General features: G+C 37.0%; 3 protein-coding genes across 4 annotated transcripts in view; 2 read left to right on the top strand and 1 right to left on the bottom strand.

Moving 5' to 3' along the window:
• The window catches only part of LOC124155800, a 56,073-nt gene extending 54,846 nt beyond the window's left edge, over window positions 1–1,227 (top strand). The window contains exon 8 of the mRNA XM_046529911.1: window positions 660–1,227. Within this exon, the coding sequence (XP_046385867.1) occupies window positions 660–928 (269 nt within the window). The 3' untranslated portion in view covers window positions 929–1,227. The remainder of the gene's footprint in view (window positions 1–659) is intronic.
• Window positions 1–18,957, bottom strand: part of LOC124155798 (transport and Golgi organization protein 6 homolog) — a 21,380-nt gene extending 2,423 nt beyond the window's left edge. The window contains exons 1-11 of one of the 2 annotated variants that reach the window (XM_046529909.1): window positions 18,867–18,957; window positions 18,588–18,749; window positions 18,377–18,509; window positions 16,698–16,950; window positions 14,031–14,525; window positions 13,139–13,378; window positions 10,450–12,168; window positions 9,453–9,657; window positions 7,613–7,764; window positions 4,438–4,551; window positions 3,758–3,979 (exon numbers count right to left, since the gene is read on the bottom strand). In XM_046529909.1, coding sequence (XP_046385865.1) covers window positions 3,794–3,979; window positions 4,438–4,551; window positions 7,613–7,764; window positions 9,453–9,657; window positions 10,450–12,168; window positions 13,139–13,378; window positions 14,031–14,525; window positions 16,698–16,950; window positions 18,377–18,509; window positions 18,588–18,648 — 3,558 coding nt within the window. In that variant the 5' untranslated portion in view covers window positions 18,649–18,749; window positions 18,867–18,957 and the 3' untranslated portion in view covers window positions 3,758–3,793. Of the gene's footprint in view, window positions 1–3,358; window positions 3,980–4,437; window positions 4,552–7,612; window positions 7,765–9,452; window positions 9,658–10,449; window positions 12,169–13,138; window positions 13,379–14,030; window positions 14,526–16,697; window positions 16,951–18,376; window positions 18,510–18,587; window positions 18,750–18,866 lie in introns of those variants that run through there. The other variant, XM_046529908.1, reaches the window with a different exon arrangement.
• Window positions 18,955–26,880, top strand: LOC124155799 (GPI transamidase component PIG-T). Its single transcript, XM_046529910.1, has 10 exons — window positions 18,955–19,194; window positions 19,314–19,491; window positions 19,916–20,162; window positions 20,248–20,334; window positions 20,453–20,635; window positions 22,346–22,556; window positions 22,969–23,121; window positions 23,249–23,495; window positions 24,510–24,671; window positions 25,886–26,880. The coding sequence occupies exons 1-10, from the start codon at window positions 19,011–19,013 to the stop codon at window positions 25,971–25,973; spliced, it is 1,740 nt and encodes a 579-aa protein (XP_046385866.1). The 5' UTR covers window positions 18,955–19,010; the 3' UTR covers window positions 25,974–26,880.

Raw genomic sequence — 26,880 nt, 5'->3', positions numbered from 1 at the left:
TTCGACCTTTTTGCTCCAACTCAAACCCACAAGGCAATGTGCTACCCAAATATGTACATAATAGTATTTCATCAGACATATAATAAATAGATAATTAATATGGTAATTAAATCTCTCTCTTGTTGTCAAAAAACTTTCCCATCATATAAATTGCCAAAAAATTAGCCAACATTATTTACCTAGCTCTTTTCCGAGTGGAAATAGAAATAATACACAATAGGGCGAGCAAACTGTGCACATGCCTACATCACACTCTAAAAGGTTAACAGTCATTTTATGTAAGAGTCATATGGAATTTTCCCCAGCTCCATGCAGCCACTAGGTACCTAACCAAACATTGCCTTCACAAAAAGTAGGCGGAAGCCTTTAAAAATTCACAATATGGCTTCAATAAAATATTATTTCCAGAGCCAATACATTTTATATAGTACTTAAATAAAGTGTACGGCTCTAGCATGAATTTTTGAGCCCACTAATTTTTCCTCATGTTTTAAGCTTCATGCCAGGGTATACAAGAATACAATATGTATTTGGGAAAAAAATGTCAACTCCAATTAAATATGTAGAAAATTTTTGATAAACAACAATAATTGTAATAATCACATAGAATGAACTTCCAGCGCCTAATAAGCATCATATTTCTTTCTAACATGTAACAGGGGAATATTACAGCAGTGAATCCATCAATGGAAATGTAACCCCAACTGAAGATAGTAATGATGGATCCAATTCTGATGTAGAAGCAGTGACTCAACCCATTACGGATTCAGGAAGTCATGACGCAAATTTTGAAGAAAGTGTAAGTGCAATGAGTGAGAGCCCGTGTCAAGATAGGGAAAGGGTAGTAGTGAGTGAAATAAACAATGAGGAGACTGCTCCTGATGAAGATGATCAGCATGTCCTTAAAATACATGTTCAGACTGCCTAAACCCAAGCTTAATCCAGTGATGCATGATATGTGTAAATGATTACTGGTTCAAATCAACACATACCAAAGACTAAATTGCTGGTTTATTCCAAGAAAACTCCCTGGGGAAACAAACACATTCTTTGTATAAAAGTACAATCTTTGTGCAAATGGGAGATTTTCCATGTATGTAATTTGATGCAATTCAGCTAATTTATGGCTTTACCTCCATGCTGCCTTCCCTGTGACTAATTTGAGTTACTTTATGGCTCTAAAAGTGTGACATTTTTTTAATTAAGAAAAAAAATTTTCAATATTTATACCAGTCGTTTATTTATAAAAACATTAAATGCACCCTCAAACATATTTTTGGCCTTCAATCTAAATATTGGAGACAAATTATTCTTCCATTAGGGTTATCCATGCATTGATTTATACACATTTTGAAAATGAATGAAATTCTATTTTATGTACTGCTTCTAACAGGAATCATCCTAATTTGTACAAGGAATCCTCAAAGGCAATTCTCAAAATCACAAAAATGGAAGCTATTTATCCATTTCAAATAATTGAAAGTGGATCTGGATCACTGAACTGGACCTTTAATAAAACAATAGAAGAACTCAAGCATGCCACCACATAAGCTAATAACTCAGTATTACTATCCAAGCTGGGATTTTCTTAAGATGCAGAGGTAATAGGTGTAAAGATGACCTATAGGATTCGAATGCACCCTGCATTACCTTCCTGAAACATCAATTTGGGTCCATAAGATACCTATCTCCTCAAACATTTTAAATAGTCTGAAATTGGAAGGCATTCCATTGTACTGCAGCAGTTAGGTGATAAAAATGAAAAAAAAAACAGCAATCTATAGTCTAAATGCTAAAATGAGAGTTCCCGCAGAAGTGATAGATGTATAAAAATGCAACTGTTTCAATATTTTAATTCCCAAGTGTTGCAGTGATTTTATAGGTAGAGCACTACAAACACAAAAATGGCTATAAATATGTAATAAAAATCAAAGAACTAGCAAAAATCATAGCATGAATTTTTATAATTTTGCAAGAGAATTAGATGACCTATAAACTGGTTCATAAATCAAATGCTTAAGTGATATTCCCTCTTTCATCCACTACCAATATTGAACTCAAATTAACAGAAACAGGCACATAAGCAATGCAGTTTCATAAATGTTTTTGACTGCAATGGATACATTTACCCAAGTATATGCAGATGATTTATATGATTCTGCAGTGAGTGACCACCTTAGTATGTATAAGCTGTAGGGAAAATCTTGATGTAATAGAATAGAATGTATAGGACTGACAACTGGTTTGATATCAACAAGCCTCTATTACTGTTAAAAAGCTGAAATATCTTAAGCAACAAATTCCTTGAAAAAAAATTTTCCCCAGGATTTTCCATATAAAAGGTCAGCAACTTATATGGCCTCAAATCTTTCAACAAAAGCTATGTATCATTAGAAAAGGATAAGTCTGATAAAACACTTTAAAACTGCATTCAGTGACTCCAATTCAGTCAGTCAGTCAAACAAACTTACCTTAAAGGTGCATTTACACTGCGTAACATGTTACATAAAACAAGTTACATACATTATGAAAAAGTTACTAATCCGATGCGTTTCCTCCCCGTAGAGGTGAATGATGAAGGATTTGGTGCTTTCCCGGTGAATCTTGTTGATTAAGTCTTCACGGGAAATCAGCCAGGTAAGGATGGACATTGCTACCAACGTTTCAATGGCCTTCTCTGCCATCGTCTTCAAGGCGAATGCATTCAATGCACAGCACGTCCTGGAGTTTTGTGCCTACGGCTGCCAACCTTGCCGACCGCCCATCGCGGACCGTACTGCCTCCTGTATACGCCTAGGTCAGCCATCTTGGCCGCCTCGGGTATATATATATATATATATATAGGTAGGCATGCGGGACCAAAACGGTTGATTGGAAAATTGGCAGCTGCAGGCACGAGTGCTCAGTCTGCTCATTCGACCTGAAGACAATGGCAGAGAAATGTTGAAATGTTGGCAGCAATGTCCATCCTGACCCGGCTGATTTCCTGAGAAGACTTCATGAAGTTACTAATCCGTTTGACATGTTACATGTAAAATTGTGTTATAAAACACAATATTTTGTTTTATAACACAATGTTACCTGTAACATGTTACACAGATTTGTAACTTTTTCGTAAAACATGTTATATGTAAATTGTTTTATATAACATGTAACTCAGTGTAAACACACCTTAACCATCATACTTAATGTGATCAGAATGTAGATTATGAATGCATACCTTTTTAACACCTTTGAACACACCTCCAACACACACACAAATCTTGTATTGAATTACCCCGCAATTCCCTCACGTTAGGAACACCAAAAACACAACACATGTCAAGAGTAAAAACCACAAGCCAAAATTTTCTATGAATCGGAAACATGATCAGCTTCATTTTTGTAAATCATTACAAGAATCATTACAGACAAACTTTACAAACTGAAACTATGAAATGGCAGGCATACAAAATATAATCACCGTTGCTCAATAATGGCAAGTTGATTATCCTTCACCAAGGATTACAGAAGCCTAATTGTACGCTTGCTGGTGAATGATAAAGTCACCAAACTGACCGCAAATCATGAAACTCGAGCAGAAACATGAAATTAAATTCATTAGCTGCAGAAGATCACCCTAAGAATAGTTTCTTTTGAGCCTGTTTGCATAGCTTCTTCCAAGCCATTAGTTCCATTCTGGCCATTAAAAAGAAACATGAAAAACATAGATATAGCTGATGCTCAGGCCAGCAATAAAAACTTCACCTATTCTTACCAAGAAAAAAGAGTACTTGATTTGAAGGATCATAACTCATGAAGGTGGATCTAACACAAATATTTTCTTCTCAAGCTTCTGTGGTGGAAAAAGGAACTGCAGGGTGACACGGTCAACTTCTTCCAGGGCAAGCTGAGCATGAAGTTGAACAACTTCATCAGGATCATTTGACCTCACAGATTTCAAAGTGCGATATAACTCTGGTAATATAGTTTCAAGAACCTGAAAAAATTATTTAATGTTAATAATAGTAAAAAAAATTATCTGCGATGGCAATCCAAATGCAGCTTATCACAGGCTATTATGCAACCATAATTTTATCTCATTTCACATTGTGAATTGTTCATAGTTATCTACATAACAGAAATAACAATCATTAATTAACCCCTGCACAGCAATACTTCCTAACCAGCCTAGCCTATGGTAAGTGTATGCTACAAAATTAAATGTTTACATTTTAAAGCACAGGCAATCTTTTAAAATGGAAGTTATAACCAGCTATGGTACACAGGAATTTGGAAAACCTCTACTAATCAAAAACCTATTTACCATTATTTTAACAGTGATAAATTAGTTGAGATTAAATGCATGTTTCATACTTGATCGTATATATAATATGTCTAAAACTAATAATAGCCAATAAACAAATAATAGCCATAATTTGTATTAATGAGAATCACCTTGAAAACTTCCACGCCCATTCCTTGGAGCAAAAGAGTTACCACGAGGACGGCAGCTCTCCTGGCCTCCGCAACACAATCTGTTTCCAATACACAGCGAACACACCAAAGTACCTTATAACAAAGAAAATATGATTAGAACACAGAATAAGAACCTAGTACAAATGACCATGTTTTTTGCAAACCATACATGATGCTTGATATGAATTACAACTATGTAATTCTCTACTGAATGTAATATCCAAAAGCTCCTACAGCAATTTCCTAATTATAAGAAAGCAGCCACCGCTGTGTTCCTTATCAATATTAACTTTGCAAATAAGATTGCACAATTTAGTTAGTAAATAACCTTAGCTTGATATATTCCTACAAAAAGGATGTGAAATGCTTAAAATTATGTGCCACCCTTTTCAAGCCGATGGTGGATACATACATACGTATATGCTTTTGAAGATACGTAAGATATAACAAAAGGTTCATATTTAACTCCATATTTTCAGGTACAATAAACTCAAGATAATGCAAAGTCATTAGGAGCTAAAAATAGGCATTTTGCAATATTGATCTATATATTTTCAAGAATATTTTTTACATCTCACAAAATATTAACTTTGGTTTTTCTGCCGAAATTTGTCTTTATGGAATGATATTGGAATTTATCTGATTATCTTCTATACAGTAGACTCTTGTTTCTACAAACAACACTATTACAGAGTCCTCGTTTTCACGAAGCAAATCAATCACAAAAAGATTATCTAATATATAGTATAAGAAAAGATATTACGAAACTTTCATTATTTTGAAATTACGAACCTCAATCCCAGTCCCATCAGCTATATAATGAACTTCATTACGAAGTTCCATAGATAACCAATGGCACTTACAGGGTTCCCCCCCTAACTAAATTATAAAATTCACGGTTTTTTCCAGGTTTTCACGGTCTAAATATCGTCAAATTCACGGTCTGTTGATAAGCCATTTTAGGCAGAAATATTGATGACGTAACAATCAGCGCCCGCACTTTAACTAAAAATTTATCAACCGCGACAGGCACCGTGAATTCAAACGTAGCAATGAATGTGCTATTTCTCATGACGTCACCTATCGATTTCAAAATTTAGGTGAAGCTTAAGTTTGTGAGTGGCAAAATGGAGGGAGCAGTGAGGTAGGGAAGTAAAGAAGTGTCTGATTTTTCGCCAGGGTTAATGAACACTTTGTTTGCCGGTCTTCCCATCACAGGCTCAAGATCAATGTGTCGTCATGGCACATGGACCAATAATTGCACTGCGAATATACGTGTGGAGATAAATGTGTGGACAGTGTCTGTACGTGGCTCGGCCTTGAAACATGATTGAAATATCTTTTTTCTTTTGATCTGTCAATTTTAGTTCTTTTTCTATAAGCTCGAGAGATTTTTAAGGTTTTATGATGAAATACACGGCTATTTCCAGGTTATTTCACGGTAGACGAAATTCGCTGCTTATTCACGCTTTTAAGGTTTTCACGGTTGAGTGGGAACCCTGCGTTTAATATATACACTATGCTATTTCATAAGCATTGTACTACATATAAGTTCTCCTCGTGTCTCTCACCCAAGAGCATCAATTAGGGTTCTTTCTTCAGTAGGAGACACTTCAGTATCCATGCAACATCATGTAATAAGATATACTCCAGTGAAATCATGGTGACCCACGCATTACCGCTCATAAATTACTTAGAGTATGTACTCTTCTCACGATCATTCAATGTACAAACTTTCAGAGACATGAGCATTCAAAAATTCAAGCGTGCCCGAAATTTCAAATACGGCACCTTTGGAGTTGGCTGATGCAACGCAGTGTGGCGTAAAAGAACTCGCATTCTGGGCACAGTCTGAACTAAGAGTCAATGAAATCTGTAGTGAAGTCACAAACTGTTCAATGTTTTGGCCGCTCTTCAATCCCACGGACAGCACATTTTTTTCGGGTCCATCCACTCCACACGTACAGCTAGATCAGGTTGTCACAATTGTGAGTTTACGCAATATTGAAATGCAGTGTTGCATTCTGCAGGATAACCACACTTTTTGATGCCAAGGTTTGTCACATTACAAACTAGGTCTCGGAATGCATCTTGTTAGCATACCGAGGACTTACTGTATTTGTTCATAATTTCATTGTGTGCATCAAACATGACTCTGAAGCTATTCCGTGGAGTAATTATAAGTATATTGAGATTGAAGGGACAAGGAATTTTGACAAGGTATGTTTTTTTGCAATGATTCTTAAAAGAAATGTTCTTGCCAAGTTCGTTATTACAATCCTCCGGTTTTTTGCTCCCGTGAAATTCGTAATAACGAGAGTTTACTGTATTTTTTAGTAAAGGGGCCAGCATTTTTTAAGTTTGGCAGCAAAAATAGGATTGCGAACTTTGTCCAGCCACGAATGACCAGCAGATACCTAGCGCTCTATTCTTCATTTACATTTACTATTCCCCCTCCATTTACATTTACCATTCCCACCATCTCTTGTTGACCACCACAGGTACATATTTGGGCATTCCTTTCTACAGTAGAATAATCAACTAATGCTGCATTCTGGAATGCCCCAAAATTGCACCCCACATGACCACATAACACAAGGCATCAACATACTCAGGGTGCCACTTAAACCATGAGAATTTTTATGAACCCAATCCCATTTTGCAACATCCATCTTCAGTCTTCCACCAGTTGTTCAGAGTAATTTCCATCTTCCATACTTTCCATCCAATACAAGATACAGTATAAAATACACAAATAAAACAAACCACCACCATACACACATCGTTATTACCTAATAGATTTGTGGTCAAGTTTTTCACCCTTGCTCATGAAAAATGAATATTACTTCTTTCTGAGAACCATGGTCGAGGTGTATTTTCCAAAATTTGTATACTAAATTGCGCTGTCCATTTAGCATAGGCTATTCATTGGAACCAATAGTTTCACTTTTTATTATCAGAACTTCTTTTATCTAGCCTCATTATATCGAGGGTTGGCTGTATTACTGAAGAGAAACTAAATTATTACAGCATTGCAAAATCATTGAACAAATAAAAAAAATTGCAGTGAACCCCATCTCAGAACAAAATAGGCCACCAAATATTAGTAGAAAAAAATTAACACAAAAAAATAGGTGAGAATTCATATATTTACCTCAGTAGCTATTGGTCCCAGTCGAAAAGATAAAATTTTGCAGACTTCACCCAAATTTGAGAGGCTTGATGCTCTAACCATGCCATCTCCATCTCTGACACCACCCAGAAATGAATTCAGAAGAAGACAACTATACTTGGGTGCCATTTCACCTGAAATTGAAAGAAAAGTCAAGCATTATGATTTGAACATAGAAACATTTAGGATTTATCACAATCATCATGGAGCCCACAACTAGTACCACCATACTTTGAGTCTTTACTTAAGCATTTACATAATCTCCGACAAAGTAATGACCACTCTTTTCAACCTTTTGCACCGAATGTTGGTTTAGGCCAGCGGTTCCCAAACTTTTTCTTTCTGCGACCCATTTTAGCCCATACGTTTTAGCCGCGACCCCCTAAAAATGATTGTCTAAGTTTAAGTACATAGTTCACTTTATTATTCGTATACATCTCGCAACCCCTTTCCGAACGGCCCGCGACTACTCTGGGGGTCGCGACCCCCAGTTTGGGAACCGCTGGTTTAGGCCAACAAGCATTTTCATACGCAAAAGACAATGTTGGCTAGAGTCAGCCTGAATTTTTCAATGTTAATGAACGAATGTCAACTAGAGTCAATGCAGGGGAAGAAAATTGACCACTGAGGAAGCAATGGACGGAGGTATTTAGGCCCTGCCGGAGACCCAGCTTGAGGGAACCTATGAGCCACTCATCAGCAATTGGGCCAGACCCTTCGCCTTGTTTAAGTTCCTCCTTATAGCAGGGATCCACATTGAAGTGGTTGTATTTCCAATAATTTTTGCAAGGAAAAATTTGTTGCATACTCCATTTTTTAATATTTTGAAATGAATTCTTTGTTTAGTACAGTGCATAAGCTATTGTTTAAAAAAAAATTTCAAAAAAATAGTCTCAACAACAATCTAAGGTTATTTGGAAAAGGCATTCACACATTCCATAGTTACTATCTCCCATAATAGGATAAGCTAAGCTTTCCTTACAGAAAGAGATCTAATAACCAAATTTATAAACACAATTATATAAGCAGAAAAATGAATACTCGCTGGCTATGTTTAACCCTTTCGCTGCTACAAGCGGGAATACCCGCAAAAAACATTATGGTTATTGCCTGCGACATGCGGGGATATTCCACGACTTTCAAAAAACTTTTCCTTTCAACACGACATGCGGGTAAATATCTACGTTTTCGAAAAACCCTCCCTTCAGTCGTAGGTGCTGCCATCTGCTCGAAATTCTAGCGGAACTACGTCCATTCGTGCGGCGACATTCAGCGACGTCAAATGAATGATTCAATTCATTTTTTTTCTGGATAATAGGCAAAATAATGGAACCGATGAAAAATCTATTGAAGCAGCAAAAGGGTTAAAGGCCATTTAACACAGGCACGAACTAGTGCAATCTGACGTGTGAATGAAGATCAGTCAAAATTTCATCATGTAAAGCGGTGAACTTCTAGAGCACATCCAAGAATGCATGGACATGAGACAGCAAAATAGTCCCTGTCCTAATTTTGTTCGTGAATTCGGGCAATTCCACACCATATGTAAATAGATAATGCACTACTAACTAGTGCAATTCCATGCCCAGTGTAAAACAGCCTTAAAACTACATTCATCAATCAGTAATTATCGATAAGGCCAAGGGGTAATGGCCAAGTCTGATGGGAAGAGAATGAGTACAGTTACAACAACAGAGAATCAGAATTGATCATTACATCAATAGTGTCATTGAGATCCGACTTAATTTTGCCTAATTCTATAAATACAAGATTAATATACAAAACCACATACACACTTATGTTAGTCTTCAATAAGACTCACCCAAAGTTCGAGTGACCCTAAGCAGTGCCTCTCCAACCTTAAGCCGAACATCATTAAAAGCTTCATTGCCAGCTTGGACTACAGAAATTTCAGCAAACTCATCACTGAGAGTTTCCAAGACTTGGTCAGGAAATATGTAACCAAGTTTCTCCAGTCCATTGATAGCAGCCAAATAAATGTATGAGTCGTCATGTTTTAAATTTTCCTGAAAGGCCAATCAGAACATCTAAAAAATACATCTTGAGGTAGCAAACAATATTGATATTAAAAATAATACCTCAAGAGAACAAATCATTTCCCTTAACCCCTTAAATAAATCTTAGTCTTATCACTCTTCCCCTCCAAAGTTTTATATTCTGTGTGGACTTGAGGCCAACTCTGTAAAGGTATTCCACTAGCCCACAGTTATTCCACTAGTCCACAGTTATTTCTAGAAAAATGGTCGACAAAATGGCTCCAGTCCAAACTTAGCTATACATACATAGGTACACATTTTACAGAAAACATTTTGCAGGTGTATGGAGTTCTCTATAAATAGGTATTATGGTTGTTTATACTCATGACAACAAATTACCCATAACTTTATAATCATCTATAAAATCTAAGACTCAGAAAGGCCTCACAGAAGAGCAAGTCACCAATATCAGTGAAGGTTGGAACAGATATTTTCCCAAGTTGAATAAACTACATCTTACTGTACAAGGGATTAAAATTAATCACAGGCAACTGTAATTACAAAGTGAGAAGTTTCTGATGCAACCTTTCAGAAGCCAACACATTATACCATTTCCTTGGCTAAAAACAAAAGGAAAGACATAAAATTGGAAAATTTCCGTTTAAATAAATGCCTGGGAAATTGAGAAGTCTGAAATAAACTTTTCCAGAACATAATTCTGAGAAAAACAATTCTTCAGAAAAGAATTTGTAAACAAAAAGCAATATATAATGCATACAATAAAACTAAAAGAGATAATGAAGAAGAACACAGATATGTTACCTGGAATATTTGCAGCAACATTGTCTGGTTCCTCATTGCGACAGGGTCTTTAGATGATAATAGCTTTGTGAGAGAGATGAGGGCATGTCCTCTCAAATGTACTGCATTCTCCTGAGCCATTGCAACAGCTTCCTCAAAGTTGAGAGCGTCTCCTGATTTTTCTGCCTCTTCCAAATCTTCATTGTGGTCTTTTTTGGATGCAGATGGCACACTCTTGTTTCCTAACTCCTTGGAAAAGGAGTCCTGAGACTGTTTAGTCCTTACTGTTGCACCAGTTTTCTTTGATCCACTCTTCCCTCGGGTCAAAATGGCACACGCAACATCTTCAGCCATGGCTCGGACTTCTGGACATGAAGATTCCCGTCTAAAAGCACGAACCTGAGGTAGAATTTGCCTGAAGGGAGCCCACCACTCTTGCTCATTCCTCCCACTAGGTGCCTCACAAAGGCTTTTAAGAATAAGCAAGGTTACCAACACAAATTCAGAGTGTGACTGTCCTGAAGGTTGGCTGTCTTCTCCAGCCTTCTTTCCAGCATCACCATCACTCTCATTCAAACCCAAGTCCAATATTGATGGGAATGCCTCCTCACCACTGACATTCAAGAGTGAAGGATCACTATTTCTACCGATACCTTCATCACTGAGTGTGGTAGAATTTCCATCCTTCTCCTCATCTCGAATATCCCTCTTGAAGACTTTCTCAGCTTCTTTGGCCAAAAAATTTCCCAAAAAACTAACTACATCTTTTGGATCCCTTCTCACTTGATCGTTTACAGAGGGAACTTCAAGTAAGTGGCACAGTAACTGAGTCGCAACAGACTGCTTGGCGATCGACACAAGCCAATCACCGTGCTCCCCAGCGTTCTCACCTCCCTTGGGCAATGCCTGCAGTACATAACGGAAAACCACTTCAGCAGCTTGCCCATTACCTTTGGCCGACACTAGTTCGAGAATAGGAGAGGAACCCCATCCTAACTCCTCACCTGCCCCTATTTCCTCTACCACTTTCCCTATTTTCTCAAGATTAAGATGTTTCTCCATTAGGTCTTTCAGCAGTCTCTCCTCAATCTCTTCCAGGTTCTTTGGCTCACAGGTGTCTTCATTAGAACCCTCTTTCTCAGCCATGTTCTTCAGGCATTCAAAAGAGTCACACCCAACAAAAAGAACTGAGTCCAACGCTTCGTAAAGAACTGAATCATCAGGACAACTGGTGATGAATTTTACTAACAGTCTAGTAAGTATAGCTGTACTTTCGGAACCCAACCTCTTGTCTCTATATTCTCTGAGCAACACTCTGAAAGCAGGAGCCATGAGATTCAAAGGGAGTGACATTCCTGGGTCATTCTCAACAAAGCAAAAATCAAGAACTGATAGGCAGTGATTGATGTCACACAATGAAACTGAATCATTCACTAAACCATCTCTCTTGTGAGCTACTTCACTTATTAAAACTTGTTCTGACCTATCAGGTTCACTACTGGCACTGCCACTTATTCTGCCATCCACTGTCAAAGGATCTGGTTCAAGCGTCCTCTCAGAAATTCCATCAGGAGTGAAAGACTGGGAATCAAGTGCTTTCAGCGGTTCCATCAAGGGATCAATTATATTGGTTTGACAAATTTTCTCTTCTGATGCCAAAAGCATGCAAATACAGGTCACTCCAGCTCTGGCATAGTCTTTGCAATTTTTTAAATTATCTGCAGACAACAGCTCAATAACCTGAAATTTAAAAAATATCACTACATCTAAAGAAAAAAAACACTTAAACACCAGTAACAAGGCATGCAGTCGTCTATGGATCCACTGATAGACATTTCAAAAGGTACAAATTATGATGGATTCATAGAAGGTCAGAAAACATTTTCAGGTACATAAAGGTAAAAAATTGTCGAATACATACTACATTTTGTTTAAGGACCAACAAAAAAGATCAAATTTAAGCTACTGATTGAATCACTTTATCAAATTCAATTTAGTGGCATTACCAATACCCTAGCTTACTATCATCTATTCCCTCCGCAAAAGAAGGCTATTGCACTAAGTTAGGCAAGTCATCTCTGATACTGGTGCATCCACTGCCTGCTCAGCTTCTGTTGGTCGCATTACACAACTCATGTTCAAGAGCAGTGTCTCTGCCCACAACCATCCACAGCAATGGCCATGGCTATAAATATGGCAAGTAATCTCTACAGCTGTCAAATTGGTAGCCCACTTAGCTTCCAGAGGCTGCAGATTGTAACCTTCACAAGGTTAATTTGTTACATTGGAGGCATGCCAAAGTATTTGGGTACAATAATCTGTATTCAAGCTATTTCATTCTTTTATTTATTTTCATTAGCCCTATTATAGCCAGATCATTTTGAATTGGATGTAGCAAGAAAGTTTTCAAGAATTTACAAGCTTTCGTATTTTCAATTAATTCAGGCAATTAACTTTTTTACTACAAGTAGATTATTTTCACAATGCTGACACATATTTGAGGCTTTAAAACATGGAAGATTCATGGAGATAGAATATTAATTTCAACAAGGAAAAAATAGCAATTCGTTAAAATTACTGTAAAACATTGAGAACCATTTTCAGTACTTCAAAAGCCATCTTATTCAGTATACATGCATTCATGCCTCCTGTAACTGAAGTCACTTTAAAGGAAAAAAGGCTATGGAAAAATATAAAACAGCCCATTTACCTGAGAACAAATAGCTCCACACCATTCTTTGTCATCCTTTTTAGAGCTGATTGCCATGGTGATCAGCTTTCCTAATACCATATGCTGAGCCCATGAGTCAGTGTGAGGTTGAGGAGCAGAAAATACATCACAGATTGCTTGTACAGTGGCAATCACACCACCTTTACGAAATAGACATGTGTTGAGAATACTGGCACAACCACGACGAAGCCAGGGAGGAGCTGGCTTCCCTTTTTCCCCCTAGAATGCAATATATTCCCTGAATCATCTTCTCAAACAAAAATTAAAAACACAAAAAATGTGAAAAAGGATGAAATAAAATCTAATGCTTTAGGATTATCTTCTACTGGTGTAGAAAAGCAATAACTTGATGGAGATCTTGCAATTGAAATTGGGAAAACTTGAAGACACTCAAGGGCATAAGGCATGCAAATGAAAGAGGGGGCTACAATTATCGCAAGATTGCTCTGTTTGAGGAAATGCATCACAGCTACATTTTCATGCTCGGCAAAAATGTTACAAATCAGTAGCCGTGAGAATGGGTAACGAGTCGGAACCCGAAACATCGGCGCTCTTAGAAAATCTTACTTGTGGGGAATCCTGAGAAAAGTTAAAATATTGTGTTTGCCGGGAAAGTGTAAAATTTGAATTCTTACAAGCGAAATCAAATCAGTGACAATAAACAAAAGATGACTATTTTTTTTAGATATAAATAATGCCAAATATCAACTTTGGATTCTATTAGGATTTATTTAGAGTGACCATTTCCACTAAATGATAGAATGCCCAAAAGCACCGATTTTGTAAGCTATTATGAGAAATTTCAAAGTGAAAAATAAACTGGAACCAATGTTTTTAGAACTAAAAAGACTACATTAGACAAAACACTTACTGCTTTGTTCGGAGAACCTTGTAATAGCAAGAGATCCCTTATAAGTAGAGGCTGATGGGTGCTCTTGACAAATGTCTTCAAAGCTCCCGTAAATAGCTGTCTATCTACCTGAAGCCTATTCCAAAAATCTTCAGTCATTTGAAAATTTGAATAAGGCTTTGATGAAGGTTTTGTCTTTTCCTCAATCTCAACCATGAGAGTTTTCTTATTAATCTCCTCTTTCGGCCTTGAGAAAATTCTTGCTACTGCACCCTCTTCTTTAGAATCTCCCACCTCCTTCCCAGAAGATGATGGCCCAAGTTTATCCTTGACAAGATTTCCTTTAGATCCTCCTCTGGAGGCATCACTCTCTGGCTTTTTCAGTGGAGCCATAGACAGCTGACAAAGAGCAGCCAAAAGGTCAGATAAGTGCCGGCTCAAGACCAGGCCACGAAAATATCCAGAATTGACAAGAGACAGAAGAACTTTGGTGACTCCAGCAAGCCTTTCATAGAGCTAAGCATATGAAAAAGAAGTTAATCAACAATTAGCAGAAATCATTGTACAGTGATAACAAAAAAGTAAAGTGAACACATTGATGCCTCCACTGCAAAAACGCTCAGCAACCGCCCACCAAATCAAATCCGCTCATATCGTAGCCCAACAATAGGCATCCGCTCAGCTGGCAACATCCAGAGCATAAATGCTCATCTCCTATTCTCCAAGCTTGGAGGTGAGCGTTTATTCTCCAGACACTGCAAGCTGAGCGGACACTGCAAAAATGCTCAACAATCGCCCACTGAATCAAATCCGCTCATCTAGTAGCCCAACAATATGAATCCGCTCAGCTGGCAGTGTCCGGAGCATAAACGCTCACCTCCAAGCTTGGAGAATAGGAGATGAGCGTTTATGCTCTGGACGTTGCCAGCATTTTTGCAGTGGAGGTATCAACATGATAGATCTTCTCTTTTCATGGTTCCTTCATTATTAAACATCACTACAGGTAAATTAGACAAATGAAAAAGCAAAATTTTTCCTAATCATTAGTGTCAAGTCAGTCAACACAAGTCAAAGTTCTCACTAATTTGGAAACACATGAAAGCACTATCATTAAATAAAGGTATTTTACTGCTAAATTGGGATCAGAGGTAATTTATATACCTATACAATGAATAAAAGGTGGGCAATTATGATTCCTTGTGAGATACCGGATCTCACTTTGACCACAACAGACCAACTTCCATCAACAATGAATTCTTTCTTACAGTCACTCAGAAATTTTTGTATCCAATTTGGTATTTTGTTCAGTCTGGGTGACTATAATTTGCATAAAAGTTTGTTTACAAGTCACCATGTTGAATGCTAAATTGAAACCAAGAAAGATGGGATCAACTTGTTTTTTTGATTCACTTGATTTGAGAATGTCATGAAGAAAGAGCATATAAGCTGTACTACCGATCTAAAAGCCAAGTCACGACTCCCATGTACGAAGTTTCAACAATCCACGAAAGTCCTATTATAGCTATCAACAACATGCTCAATAGTCTTTCCTAAAATGTAAATGATATTGAATGACATTTTTCAGGTTCACTCTTGTTTCCCTTTTTCAATATAGGTATGGCTATAGCTGTTTTCCAGTCTATAAATATATGTACCTATCCTTCTGACAACAGCTTTTTGAAGAAAATCTTTGGTATGCTACAATTTGTCTAGCATTTTACTAATATAAAACCACCTACTCGTTCATACTTTACACAGACTTTTCTAACAACATTTCCGTAACCAGTTAAATATTTAAATTCTAACAAGCACAATCAAGTCAGAGACAATAAAACAAAAGATGATAATTTTTTTGAGATGAAAATAATTACCAAACATCTACTTCAGAATCATTTATCAAGAGAGAATCATTTGAACACTTCCACGAAATGATAAAATCCCCAAAATCACAGATTTTTTTAAGCAATTAATAGAAATTTCAATGTCAAAAATAAACAGGAAATGAATTTTTTAGAACTGAAAGGACCAGATATTCATATTTGTGGTATTTCCACAGACATTATTTCAGGTCATTTCACAGCCATGTATTATTTCAAATTCGAATTAGGTCAATGAAATACACAGATCCACCTTCAGGGTCTCTCCCCCAGGAATTGTTAGGAATATGCATGCCCAGAAATGGATTTGACGCTATTCTGGCTCTTAAAAATTATATGAAAGTTAATTATAAACGAATTTAAAAAATAATTCTGAAATTTAATAATTTACAATGGTCCTAATATCTATTTAGTGAATTGGACCTTGTAACTGCACTAAATTATAAAAGACTTCAAAAATACATTTTTCGAATAACCCTTTCCATAAAGTATCAGGTCCTCTTTTATCTTCTAACACCTTAACTTTATTTTTTATATAATCTTTTTACCCTGAGTATGCTGTACATAAAGCAACTAATGAAAACGTTAAATTTTATAATTGTAAAAGAACTTTGGTTCAAGTTATCTGAGTCATTTTTATTACACCTTTCATATACGCTTCACGATAGACGTGAGCATTGTGGGGGGCCCCCTTTAGCTCGGGGCCCTCGGCGATTGCCGACCAGCTGACTTGGCCAGACCACCCCTGGCCATGCAGGATGGTTGTCATGCAAATATGTTTCAGATCCAAGGACATGAATTATAAAAATACCTCAATCACAGATACTGGATTCTTCACAGCAGTGCCAGTACCCTTCACCCACTCCACAGTTGCCGCTGAACATCTTTTATCTATTGGTATACCAACTCCAGGAAGTAAACTAGGAAGCAGACCCAAAGATATCACAAACTCCAAGCTTGTGCGTACTGCTTTCTCCTGGCGAACACTAAGCAGAGTTTCTTCAGTATTTCCACATTCTTTCATTGAAATAAAAATATGCAGGGCCAACACAACCCATCTCCACCTGCAAAAAAAACACGAAAATTTTAGCGTACAGGACTTGTCAAGTAAACGCAATACCTTTGCAATATTTCACATGAATAATGATAGATTCAGATCGACTCTTTAACTCAAGCGGGCAGTATTCATTCAATGAGGCCCAGACGCATCAGAGGATCATTATAGAAATAAAAAAAACTCAGTCTTCCGCAATTCATTTAATTTTATGGATTGGGCACTAACAGCAACACTGCAAATTCATAATGACTCAAGCAAAAAACATGAAAGGGAAAAGAGCACATCAATAATAATACGAATCAATATTGCTTAAACCAAGATGGTAAATTAATATCAATATATTTTTCATTTAATAAATCTCAACTGCTTTTAAACAAGCAAAAGGGCTCATAAATTTAACCATCCTCTTCAAAATAACAAGAATATGTAAACTTAATACTCATGAGGTTATCAAACTCTACCAACTCACCCCAGATTATGGCACAGGGATGTAAAATTCAGACATTAAGAGAAAGGAGGTTAGCTCGAGGACACCATGCAACATATGGATTTTTGTCCACATGTCCTAGGGATTTACATGGAATTCAAATCCAGAACCTTTCAATCAGTAGCCCCATGATCTACTCACGGGATTACCTCACTCTCCTCCCATTAATGAGATGATTTTCCTCTCCCCAGCAATTCCTGATACCTCGGAAACCCCATACAACTCATCTGTCGTTTTAATAAAGGGCCGCTTTACACGGTGAATGATCATGCCATCATTCACGGGATCATGCGAGCAAAATAGAACATGTTCTAATTTCCACTGAATAATCATGCGCATGAAGGTTCATTCGCGAATTTCTCCATTATACACTGCGAATGATTACTCACCATGTATAGCGGCCTCAATAAACGCTACCACATAACTGGAACCACTGGAACATTCTCTTTGGAGAAATACATAAATGCAGGGTGTTCTCTCTCATAATCAAAAGGAAATAGGTAACACCTCCCCTCAATTTATACAGGTTGTACGCGTCTACTTCCCACCAAAATAAGCATAATTAACGTCAAAACACGAATGAAAAGAAATTTTGCAGCAGAAGAATATCGATACAAAATAAAAAAGAGTTATACACACAGCAGTCGAGAAGATCTGCTTTTTCTGTGATATTATGATTTATGGGCTTCTTGGGTACCTTTCGCTGGAATATAAAAACTTAAATTGGGCGGTAGTTGCCTAAAAATCAAGGATTCAATTTTTGCGTAGGTACCCAGTTTAAAATAACACCCGTATATAAGAGTCACAAACAAGAAATCGGACTGGACTATACAAATTGAGAGCCGAAAATTAAAATATCACGCAGGAAAAAATCGTTTAAAGTATAGACTCCCCATTACAAACTAAAATTATAGTGGAATTAAAATACACGAACAAGAGATCTCACCTCACATCGTTCAAATTTTCTGCCTTCACACCGTACAAATCGAGGGTGGACAGATGGCCAATATCCTCGATCGAAAGTTTTTTGCAAGCATTGCGTATATTGAGTTCGAATTTCTTTTCTAAGTCACCGTTGTCTGAAAAGAGTAAATCGCCAGGTAAGCGAATAAGATCACAATATTGGTTTACAGACATCCACTTTACGGAAGTGTTACCTTGAGGAGGCTCTATTAACAAACAGAGCGCGTCGCAGAAGCATTCTATTGATGATGCCATGATTTCTAACTATTTTAGAATCCACTTCGAAGCATCGTCATTCAGAAAATTAAGCCGCAGCCATTGCAAAAAGGTTGCCCCAACGATCACCTCCACAGTACCTGCATGAATTAATTTATGTTATGACCAATTTGAAAAAAAATCGTAATGCAAGGATATCACTTTTTCTCGAGGTTGACTAAATTGCCAAAATCTAGAGCTCTCGCGACCACACAAACCTATTATAACAGTAAATCTGCTATTTGTTTCTCATTTGCATCCGAACATCGTAAACAATTCCCGCACAACTTGTCAATTGCTCGGCGCTCGTCAAATATTTCCTCTCGCCGAAAAATGACTGTCCGGGACCGTCAAAAACGAAGATGAAGCTGGTCGGGGTTGTTTGTATTTTGTGTTTTTTCGTTAATAATTTTAAATTAGCTATATCCCTCTTTAATAAGGATCGATTTTATGAAGAGCTGCTTATAAAGCCGTTACACGGTGGTCATGTTTATAGCTACTTTCAATTTACCACAGTTTGGGATGTGGAATTTAAGTCTGAGTCTTGTGAGTGCAGTTTTGGTCAATATTTAAAATATTTCTCTGTATTTCATTTTATTAATACTTTAGAACAGTTTTGTTGGTTATATTCAAGGTGTATTAATTGTCTAATGTACACATTTCAGTTAGACATTGCCATTTATTTCCAAGAGCCTTGGGTGAAGTTGTTGCCAAACATAATGTGCGTGAACTACATATTAGTTTGACTCAGGGTTCGTGGAGGCATGAAAAGTGGGGTTATCAAGTAATTGATGCTCCACCAGGTGCTGAACTTTTGGTCTGGTTCAAGGAAGGAACGGAAGAGTAAGTACATTTTCTCGTAGAAGGGCCTGTGCCATCGGCATAACATTTTTCTACTATAATCGGTACTGTCAATGCTCTTATTCGCGCTCAAATCAATTTGAGAGCCTTTAAAAAATCTGGAAGTTTATTTATCCGAGGCTAATGATAATGTTTTGGGTCATGAGTTTTTGAGAATGTGGAAGTTATAGGAATTTGCAAAATAGTGATAATTAAGTTAAAAAAAAGAACATTTCCCCTCAAATAGATTTCCTCTGGGAACTGCCATTATTATACGGACGATGAATAATGTATTATGTTGGATTTATGCGTCTATTTCCTCCCTTATCTGTATTACATTCTAGATTTTGATATTTGAACTAATTTTTTGTGCTGGAGGCTATGTAAATTTTTGGTAACTCATTTCAACTCGCACGTTTTGATGCAGTGTTGATGGACAATGGAAACACCTGACGGGAGCTCTCTCCGGGCTTTTATGTGCGTCACTAAATTTTATCGGCGGCCCAAACAGCCTTAGTCCAGAACATAGTTTTCCTCCTACTGGGGTACTTGAAGAGGCCTATGTGGATGGAAAGCCTAATTCATCTTATGTTAGATATGCCACCTTGCCCCGTGAGGTGGTTTGTACAGAAAATCTCACACCTTGGAAAAAGCTTCTTCCATGTGATACAAAGGTCGGTGGATGTGTTATTATTCTTCATTTATCTTATATGTTGATCTTGGAAATCTTTCCTTTAATGTAACCTCTCAAAATTTTAGAAGGGGCTGTCCACACTCCTAAATGCTGGCCATATATACAACACCAATTATCTTTCCTTGGGCATACATCTCAGGCCCATTTGTCGGGTTAGTATCTTTAATATTTACTATTTGATTAAAGTTTTTTTGAATGAGTATGTTTGACAACTACTATTGTATATCTGATAATTCATCTTCCTTTAATGCATTCACTTCTTACTCACAGGATGAGTCTTGTCTGATTAGTTCTGTAGAGCTAGTTCAGACAGTCTCCTTGGTTTATGATACTGCTATTGTAGGAACAGGTTCAAGAGACTGGTCAATTCGCAGCCTGTTTGGAAGTGGACTTGCTGGACCATGCCCTCTTGCATCTTCCAGCATGATATATATTGATATTTCTCAGAATATGGTAAGGAATATCCATTGATATTCTCCTTTATAAAATTGTATTGAATTAAGTTTTTATGTGATGGCTCGATGTTTTTGGGACGGCTAAATAACCTTGTTGTATAGTTATTGTTTATATCATTGTATAGTTTTGCAAACTTTCCATATTACATTTGCCTTAGTTATTGTGATAATTTACATGAGGAAAATTTTTGTAAAACGTTAGGTAAATTTGTGTTAATCCACCCTATGCATTATATTATTTCATTTTTAACCCTTTTACTGCTGTGAATGTGCGTGGTACGTTCGCACGGCAGGCTGCTGTGAACCTACTTTTTCTTCCTCCCTGCCATGTGCTCAGCATTTTCGCCGAAGCACTCCGAAGGGTCGCTAATCCGGGACCCTTTCCTTGAAGAGCTCATCCTTGCTGGCCCCTCTCTTCGACACTCCAGGCGGGGGCCTCCCTCCCCAAAAGTGACCGCTTTGACTGCATTTTGAAAATCTATCAATCAATCTGATCATCAAAAAATAATTATTTGCTTTGCACTCCTAGCAATCAAGTACGTCTTTGAACCGTGTTTCTGCGATGAAAAATGACGATTTTGTTAACTGCTAATATGGCCATTTTCCGGTGGTCCGCAGCCATGTATTTAGCAAAGTTAACAAAATCATTATTTTTCATCGCAGAAACACGGTTCAAAGATGTACTTGATTGCTTGATTGGTGGGAGTGCGATGCAAACAATCATTTTTTGATGAGCAGGTTGATTGATAGATTTTCAAAATACAGTCAGAGCGGTCACTTTTGGGGAGGGAGGCCCCCCGCTCGGAGGGTCGAAGAGAGGGGCCAGCAAGGGTGAGCTCATAGAGGAAAGGGTCCCAAATTTGCAGCCCTTTGGAGGCCCACGTCCATCCTGGAAGTACCTGCTCCATGGCCCCTCAAAATGCATTTTAACCTTTTCGCCGCATGTGAGAAGGTTTTCGGAGATTGAACAGCAGTGAAAAGGTTAATGTTAAAGGCCCCTTCAAAATGTCAATGGCATATGCTTTTGATGTAGGATGTAGTGATAATAAGCCTGGTCATGTCCTAAATTTATATCTCCTTCCTGGGGTCTAGAAGGGTCCAAAATGTCATTTGAGAGAAAAGATTATCCTGAAAAAATTAACTTCTCTAGTTTTTAGTACATCTGATAATGCTGCAATTCTGCATTTTTGCTAATTTTTAGCAGCCTCGGTGGTAATGGGGCAAAGGTCTCTCCCACCAACCTCAGGTTATGGGTTCGAAGACTGCTGGTGCATATTATCCCCATATGAATTGCTAACTGCAGAAAAGCATCATGTCCAATTTGAACGATTATTTTTTTCTTTAAGTTGTTACTAGGTGTGAGAGTTATTAGTACATACAAGTTCTAAATGCCCATACATATAAAACAAATTTTTTTTTTTAACTTTGTGTGTGGTGTATATGGGTATTCTAAGTATTTTCCTTTCTTGTAAAGTTAGCCAAATTGGACATGATGCCTTTCTGAAGTTAGCGGTTCTTACAGGGCAGTGGTATTTGTCAGCGAATAATCATGTCAATTGTTTAATCCCCTAATGTAAAGGCCATAATGTGCTTTTTTGGGGATTTAGGAAATGTACAAAGTGAATAAAATCACATGGTTGAAACTTTATTGCTAAAAGTTTAATACTTATTCCATAATGAAATAATCCCAGGCATTGTTTATTTTCAGAGCTCATTTTCATTTCGACTGAATCCCCCACCTCAAGAGGTGATTACCAGTTTACGTGGAGGTCAGCATGGAGAATTTGCTGCTTATGATGTTACAAAATTGTCTTTACCACACATGTTCAATGTTGCTGCCCAATATTTACCCTCATCAGGGTCACCTTATGGAATCAATATTCCTCCCCCAATATTTCATGCTAGCAGGTACATAGTTGGTAAGTACACAATATTTTTTGGTTTGGTTTACATAAGGTTTACGTTGTTCATTTGTGCATCAGAAAATCAAGGCAAAATATGATTTGGGCCTCGTATTAAGCAGGAATTTGCCGATAAGCAATTTTTGTAGGTACATATGTACTGTGGACAATTTATCATGCAAGGAAGTCCATCGTTGATTTTTAGTCAAGGTTATTGTCTCTCAGTATCTGTGTAACCTATTGCAACGTTGAAAAAGAAGCTGTATTTCTAAGAAATAATGACAATACTTTTGTATCCTGTCCTATCTTACTTAATGTAAATGTATACATGCTAGTATTTCTTATTGTAAAACTTAACTAGGTGTGTACTTCAGAAACTTCATTCTGGATTTCTTTTTCAAACATACAATTTCCTTTGTTTTATTTGTAGGATATGGACAAGAGCGTGGAGGAATTGTGACTAGGGTTCATAATAATTATCGACAACCTCTTGATGTGATCTACTTTGAAAATATTCCTTGGTTTCTTCCTGTCTACATGCACACCCTTCAAATAACATCAAATGGAGAAAAAATTGAGCCAGGTGACTATGTGATGGCTTTGTGGCGACCTACATATAAATGAATTACCTCTCAAGTCATCTTAACATTTAAAAAATTTGATTTACAAAATCCTATTGGTAAACCAACTTGTAACATCAAACATTTCAGTTATGAAGCACTACAAACCAGGGATGGAAAGAACAAGGCCCTATCACCTGGAAGTTGGCCTGAGGCTGCCTCCAAGATCAGTGACAGAAATATCACTTAGATTTGATTACATCTTCCTCAAGTGGCAGGAATATCCTCCTGATGCCAATCATGGATTCTATGTAGGATCTGCTGTATTTACCACCTATCTTCCAATAGCACGAAATTATACATCTCCACCTCAAGAAGGAAGCCTCTTTTCTTCAAGGTAAGTGCCATCATGTTTTAATTCTGAATAATATATTCAATGGTAGCTAGTAGGGATGAACGGATCCAGGATTTTTTCGAATCCTTGATTTTTGGAGCCGGATCTTTCGGATCGGATATTTTTGGATCCAAATGCATTTTCAAATTCCTGCTATTTAACAAAGTAATTATTCAAGTTTATTCTGGGTACATACAATCGAAGGAATGCTTTTTAGATTTTCATACACATTTTAATATTTTTATAAATTAAAAACCATTTTTATAGGCTTTCAAGTTGTTTTTTTTAAACATCTTTACATGCTAAGGACCTAAACTGTTACGCTTGGGTTTGGAAATGAAAATAGGAAAAATCTTTGGATAAACCACTGACCAGTGGCATAGTACAAGAATCGTATGTGATGCATTTGAAGAGAGAATCAGAACTCTTTTCACCGTTATTCATGTTGCATTCACGGAAGCTATTATTTAAAATTTCGGATCCAGATGCAATGTCTTCCGCGACTTTGGATCCGATGCATGCAATGAAGGGCAATATCCGTGGAATTTTGGATCCGAGGTGTCCGATTCTGACCATCCCTAGTTGCTAGTCTTTGTATCCCATCTGTTCAGCGATTCGGTTCTTTGGCATTACAAATGTGTATGTACCTCTTGCTACCTTCCAACCATGTCCCTTCCTCCAGATACATCCAAATTGTGTTTCAACATGTTTATATGCTTTTGCAAAATATAAATAAGCCTGAAAAAGTGTGTGCAAAATAGTTTAATCAAGGGCAACAAGATGTTTGTACATATGTATTATCCCATTAATTGTGCAGAATGCCAATGGGCATCTTTCTGGGTTAATCTTGGGAGTGGAAGAAGCTACCTAATTACTGTGAAGTTGCTCCTTTGTTACTGCTGCTTATCATTGGGTGGTTCCACGGATCGTTAGCCTAAGCAAATGTAATCATCTCATTTCAATATTAATATTTAAAGCAACTTTCTGTAATGATGACTTTTGTTGTACTCTTACCAGCTTCAATGCATCTAAGAGTGGATATCCAGTCCAGCTCCGCACAGAAGTTCTCCTAGTTTCATTACCAACTCCTGATTTCAGCATGCCATACAACGTTATATGTTTGGCATGTACTGTGGTAGCACTTGCCTTTGGACCACTTCATAATATCACAACAAAGAGGTAAGATTAATTTTTCTTCATTTTTGGTCTGATTTGGAACCATTTTTGGAACCTCCATAAAAAATATTTATCTTTACTTAAGCGGGAAATGCTATCCATGATACTGCAACTACGGTACCTATATCACATGCTTGATTGCTCATGTCAAATAGTCTATGCGGATCTTGTGGCATCAACAGATAGTCATAGTAGATTCTGTCACCTACCGCTGATGTTAGGGGGTTAATAAGGTGATTGTGTGATGACCAAAAACCCTTTGTGGTCCCTATTTGGTTTCTGGTTGTGGATGTGCTTTATTATCTCATATGTTTTTGCATCAAAGGTCAAGGAATATTTTGGTGCTTAACGGCATCATTGGCTCTGTCCCAAAAGTTGAAATGTTATTGATTGATTTGTGGATTAATGAGAAAAGTGTTGTCACATATTTAGTGGTTCTGATGTCTGAAATTTTGTTGAGGTTTTCGTGAAATAAGTTGCCATTTTAAGAGGTCATGCATCTTGTGAAAGCCCGAAGCCGATAAGAGGGAATCACGTTACTATGACTTGATATGTCCCTTATGGCTCTACTGATTGAAGTTCTTACGGGCCACCACAAATAAAGATTTCCCTTCTTTCGCTGGAGGGGTTATTACTGTGAATGAAATTTAAGATAGATTTTGCTAAATTTTAAAACTACATATTAGGATTCAAGAAGAGGTGCTTCTGATTGCCATTATGGTTGCATGAAAACGTTTTTATCAGACTATTGGTAATTTTTTTAACTCTCTAATATATTTATTTAGGAATCTGGATGAAGTATTCACAGGCTTCCAGCCAGGTTAGTCTTGGCCATGGGGCATGGCACGGCACCCGGTCATGTTTGAAAGTCCTGTAGTGTTTCTTATGACTTGCCCACTAGGAAAACCTTAGGTCATTTATTGAGAAAGCTAATTGTTGAGTTCAATATTCTGTTGGAAGGATGTTCTGTGCCGTGAGATAGCTTGTTGTTGACACAAGGACGAACGAAATTTTGTGGCATGATGTAAATTTTATGAAGGTTCATAAATTTTGTCATGCTATTCTGGTATCTTTTTCCAGTAGAGTGAATTTTTGGTATGAAACTGACATTTCATTTCAGTTTTACCTCAGGGAAGAAACTAAAGTTTTTAATGGATCTTGAATTTATGAAGAAATATAGTTTTGTTCTACAATTGATAGTTCATTATTTTTTTCAGGCTAATGTTGACCAACATTCAGAAGAAAGGAGTGCTTGATTGGCTGAAGAGTAAATTATGGTGGAAGTCCAAGGAAAAATCTGAATAGCCAAAGAATTGACATTTTTGTGCTGTGATGTAAGATATGTCTCATCAAAACTGGAAATGAGAGAGATGTGAAATGCTTTTGTGTGCACATTTTTATAGAATTGAGAGTGTTTGTTGGAATGTCTGTTTAAAATCCATGGTTATTCTTAGGATTTCCCCTGGAATTTAATTTATGTGTAATGTGCCATGAAAAAAAAATCCCTATCCCAGTTCTAGAAAAATAATAGCTAGTGGAATTTAGTTGTGCTATTAAACTGTGATTTTGTGATGTAAGTCAACTCAGGATGTCTTACCTCACTTAGGAAAACCCAGAATACTGGGACATTTCATTAAATTATATTATCATTTGAGATAAAATGGAAATATTGAAGTGAAACTGGAATTTTCTTTGGGGCCAATTTATGAAAAAGAAACTGTTACTTTTTCAGCAGTTGTGTAGTCAAATTGCCCTAGTGTTTTCACGTGTAATCACTGAAAAAATGTACAATTTTATTTCTGTAAGTGCATTGTGTTCTTAATGGTCATGCATTGTAAATCAGTGGCATAAAGAACGGGTATTTATCAAAAAGTTGTGAAGCCAAATTTCCCTTGTAATTTTTAGCATTCCCTCTAATACTGGGTGTACATGCTTTTGGAATCCCTGGAATTTTGTAACTTTTCCTTTTCTTGACCCTGACAATGGAGCGATTATCTTGTGAGTGATTATCCTGGAAAGTATCAATTACTTCTGGTTTTTTTTAGTTTGTTGATTCTTATATACCAGCGTGGTTTTAAGTTAAGTCTGGTTGTAATACATATACCTTGTTTACACGTAATATAACATACCTATTACCTTGTTCCCAAGTGCCCAAATATGTAAGTTCGAAGATAAAAGATTAAAATCTGTTGCCGGTTTAATCTTCCAAAAA

Source organism: Ischnura elegans, chromosome 3 (assembly GCF_921293095.1).
Source record: "Ischnura elegans chromosome 3, ioIscEleg1.1, whole genome shotgun sequence".
NCBI lineage: Eukaryota > Metazoa > Arthropoda > Insecta > Odonata > Coenagrionidae > Ischnura > Ischnura elegans.
Note: the sequence above shows the minus strand (reverse complement) of the source record. Positions and strands in the feature narration are given on the sequence as shown.

Bases quoted from the DNA above. Each gene is read 5' to 3' on its own strand.
- LOC124155799 (XM_046529910.1), top strand. From the start codon at position 19,011: ATGAAGCTGGTCGGGGTTGTTTGTATTTTGTGTTTTTTCGTTAATAAT. The intron at 20,163-20,247 runs GTCGGTGGATGT...TCAAAATTTTAG, and splicing joins TTCTTCCATGTGATACAAAG to AAGGGGCTGTCCACACTCCT. The intron at 20,636-22,345 runs GTAAGGAATATC...GTTTATTTTCAG, and splicing joins TTGATATTTCTCAGAATATG to AGCTCATTTTCATTTCGACT.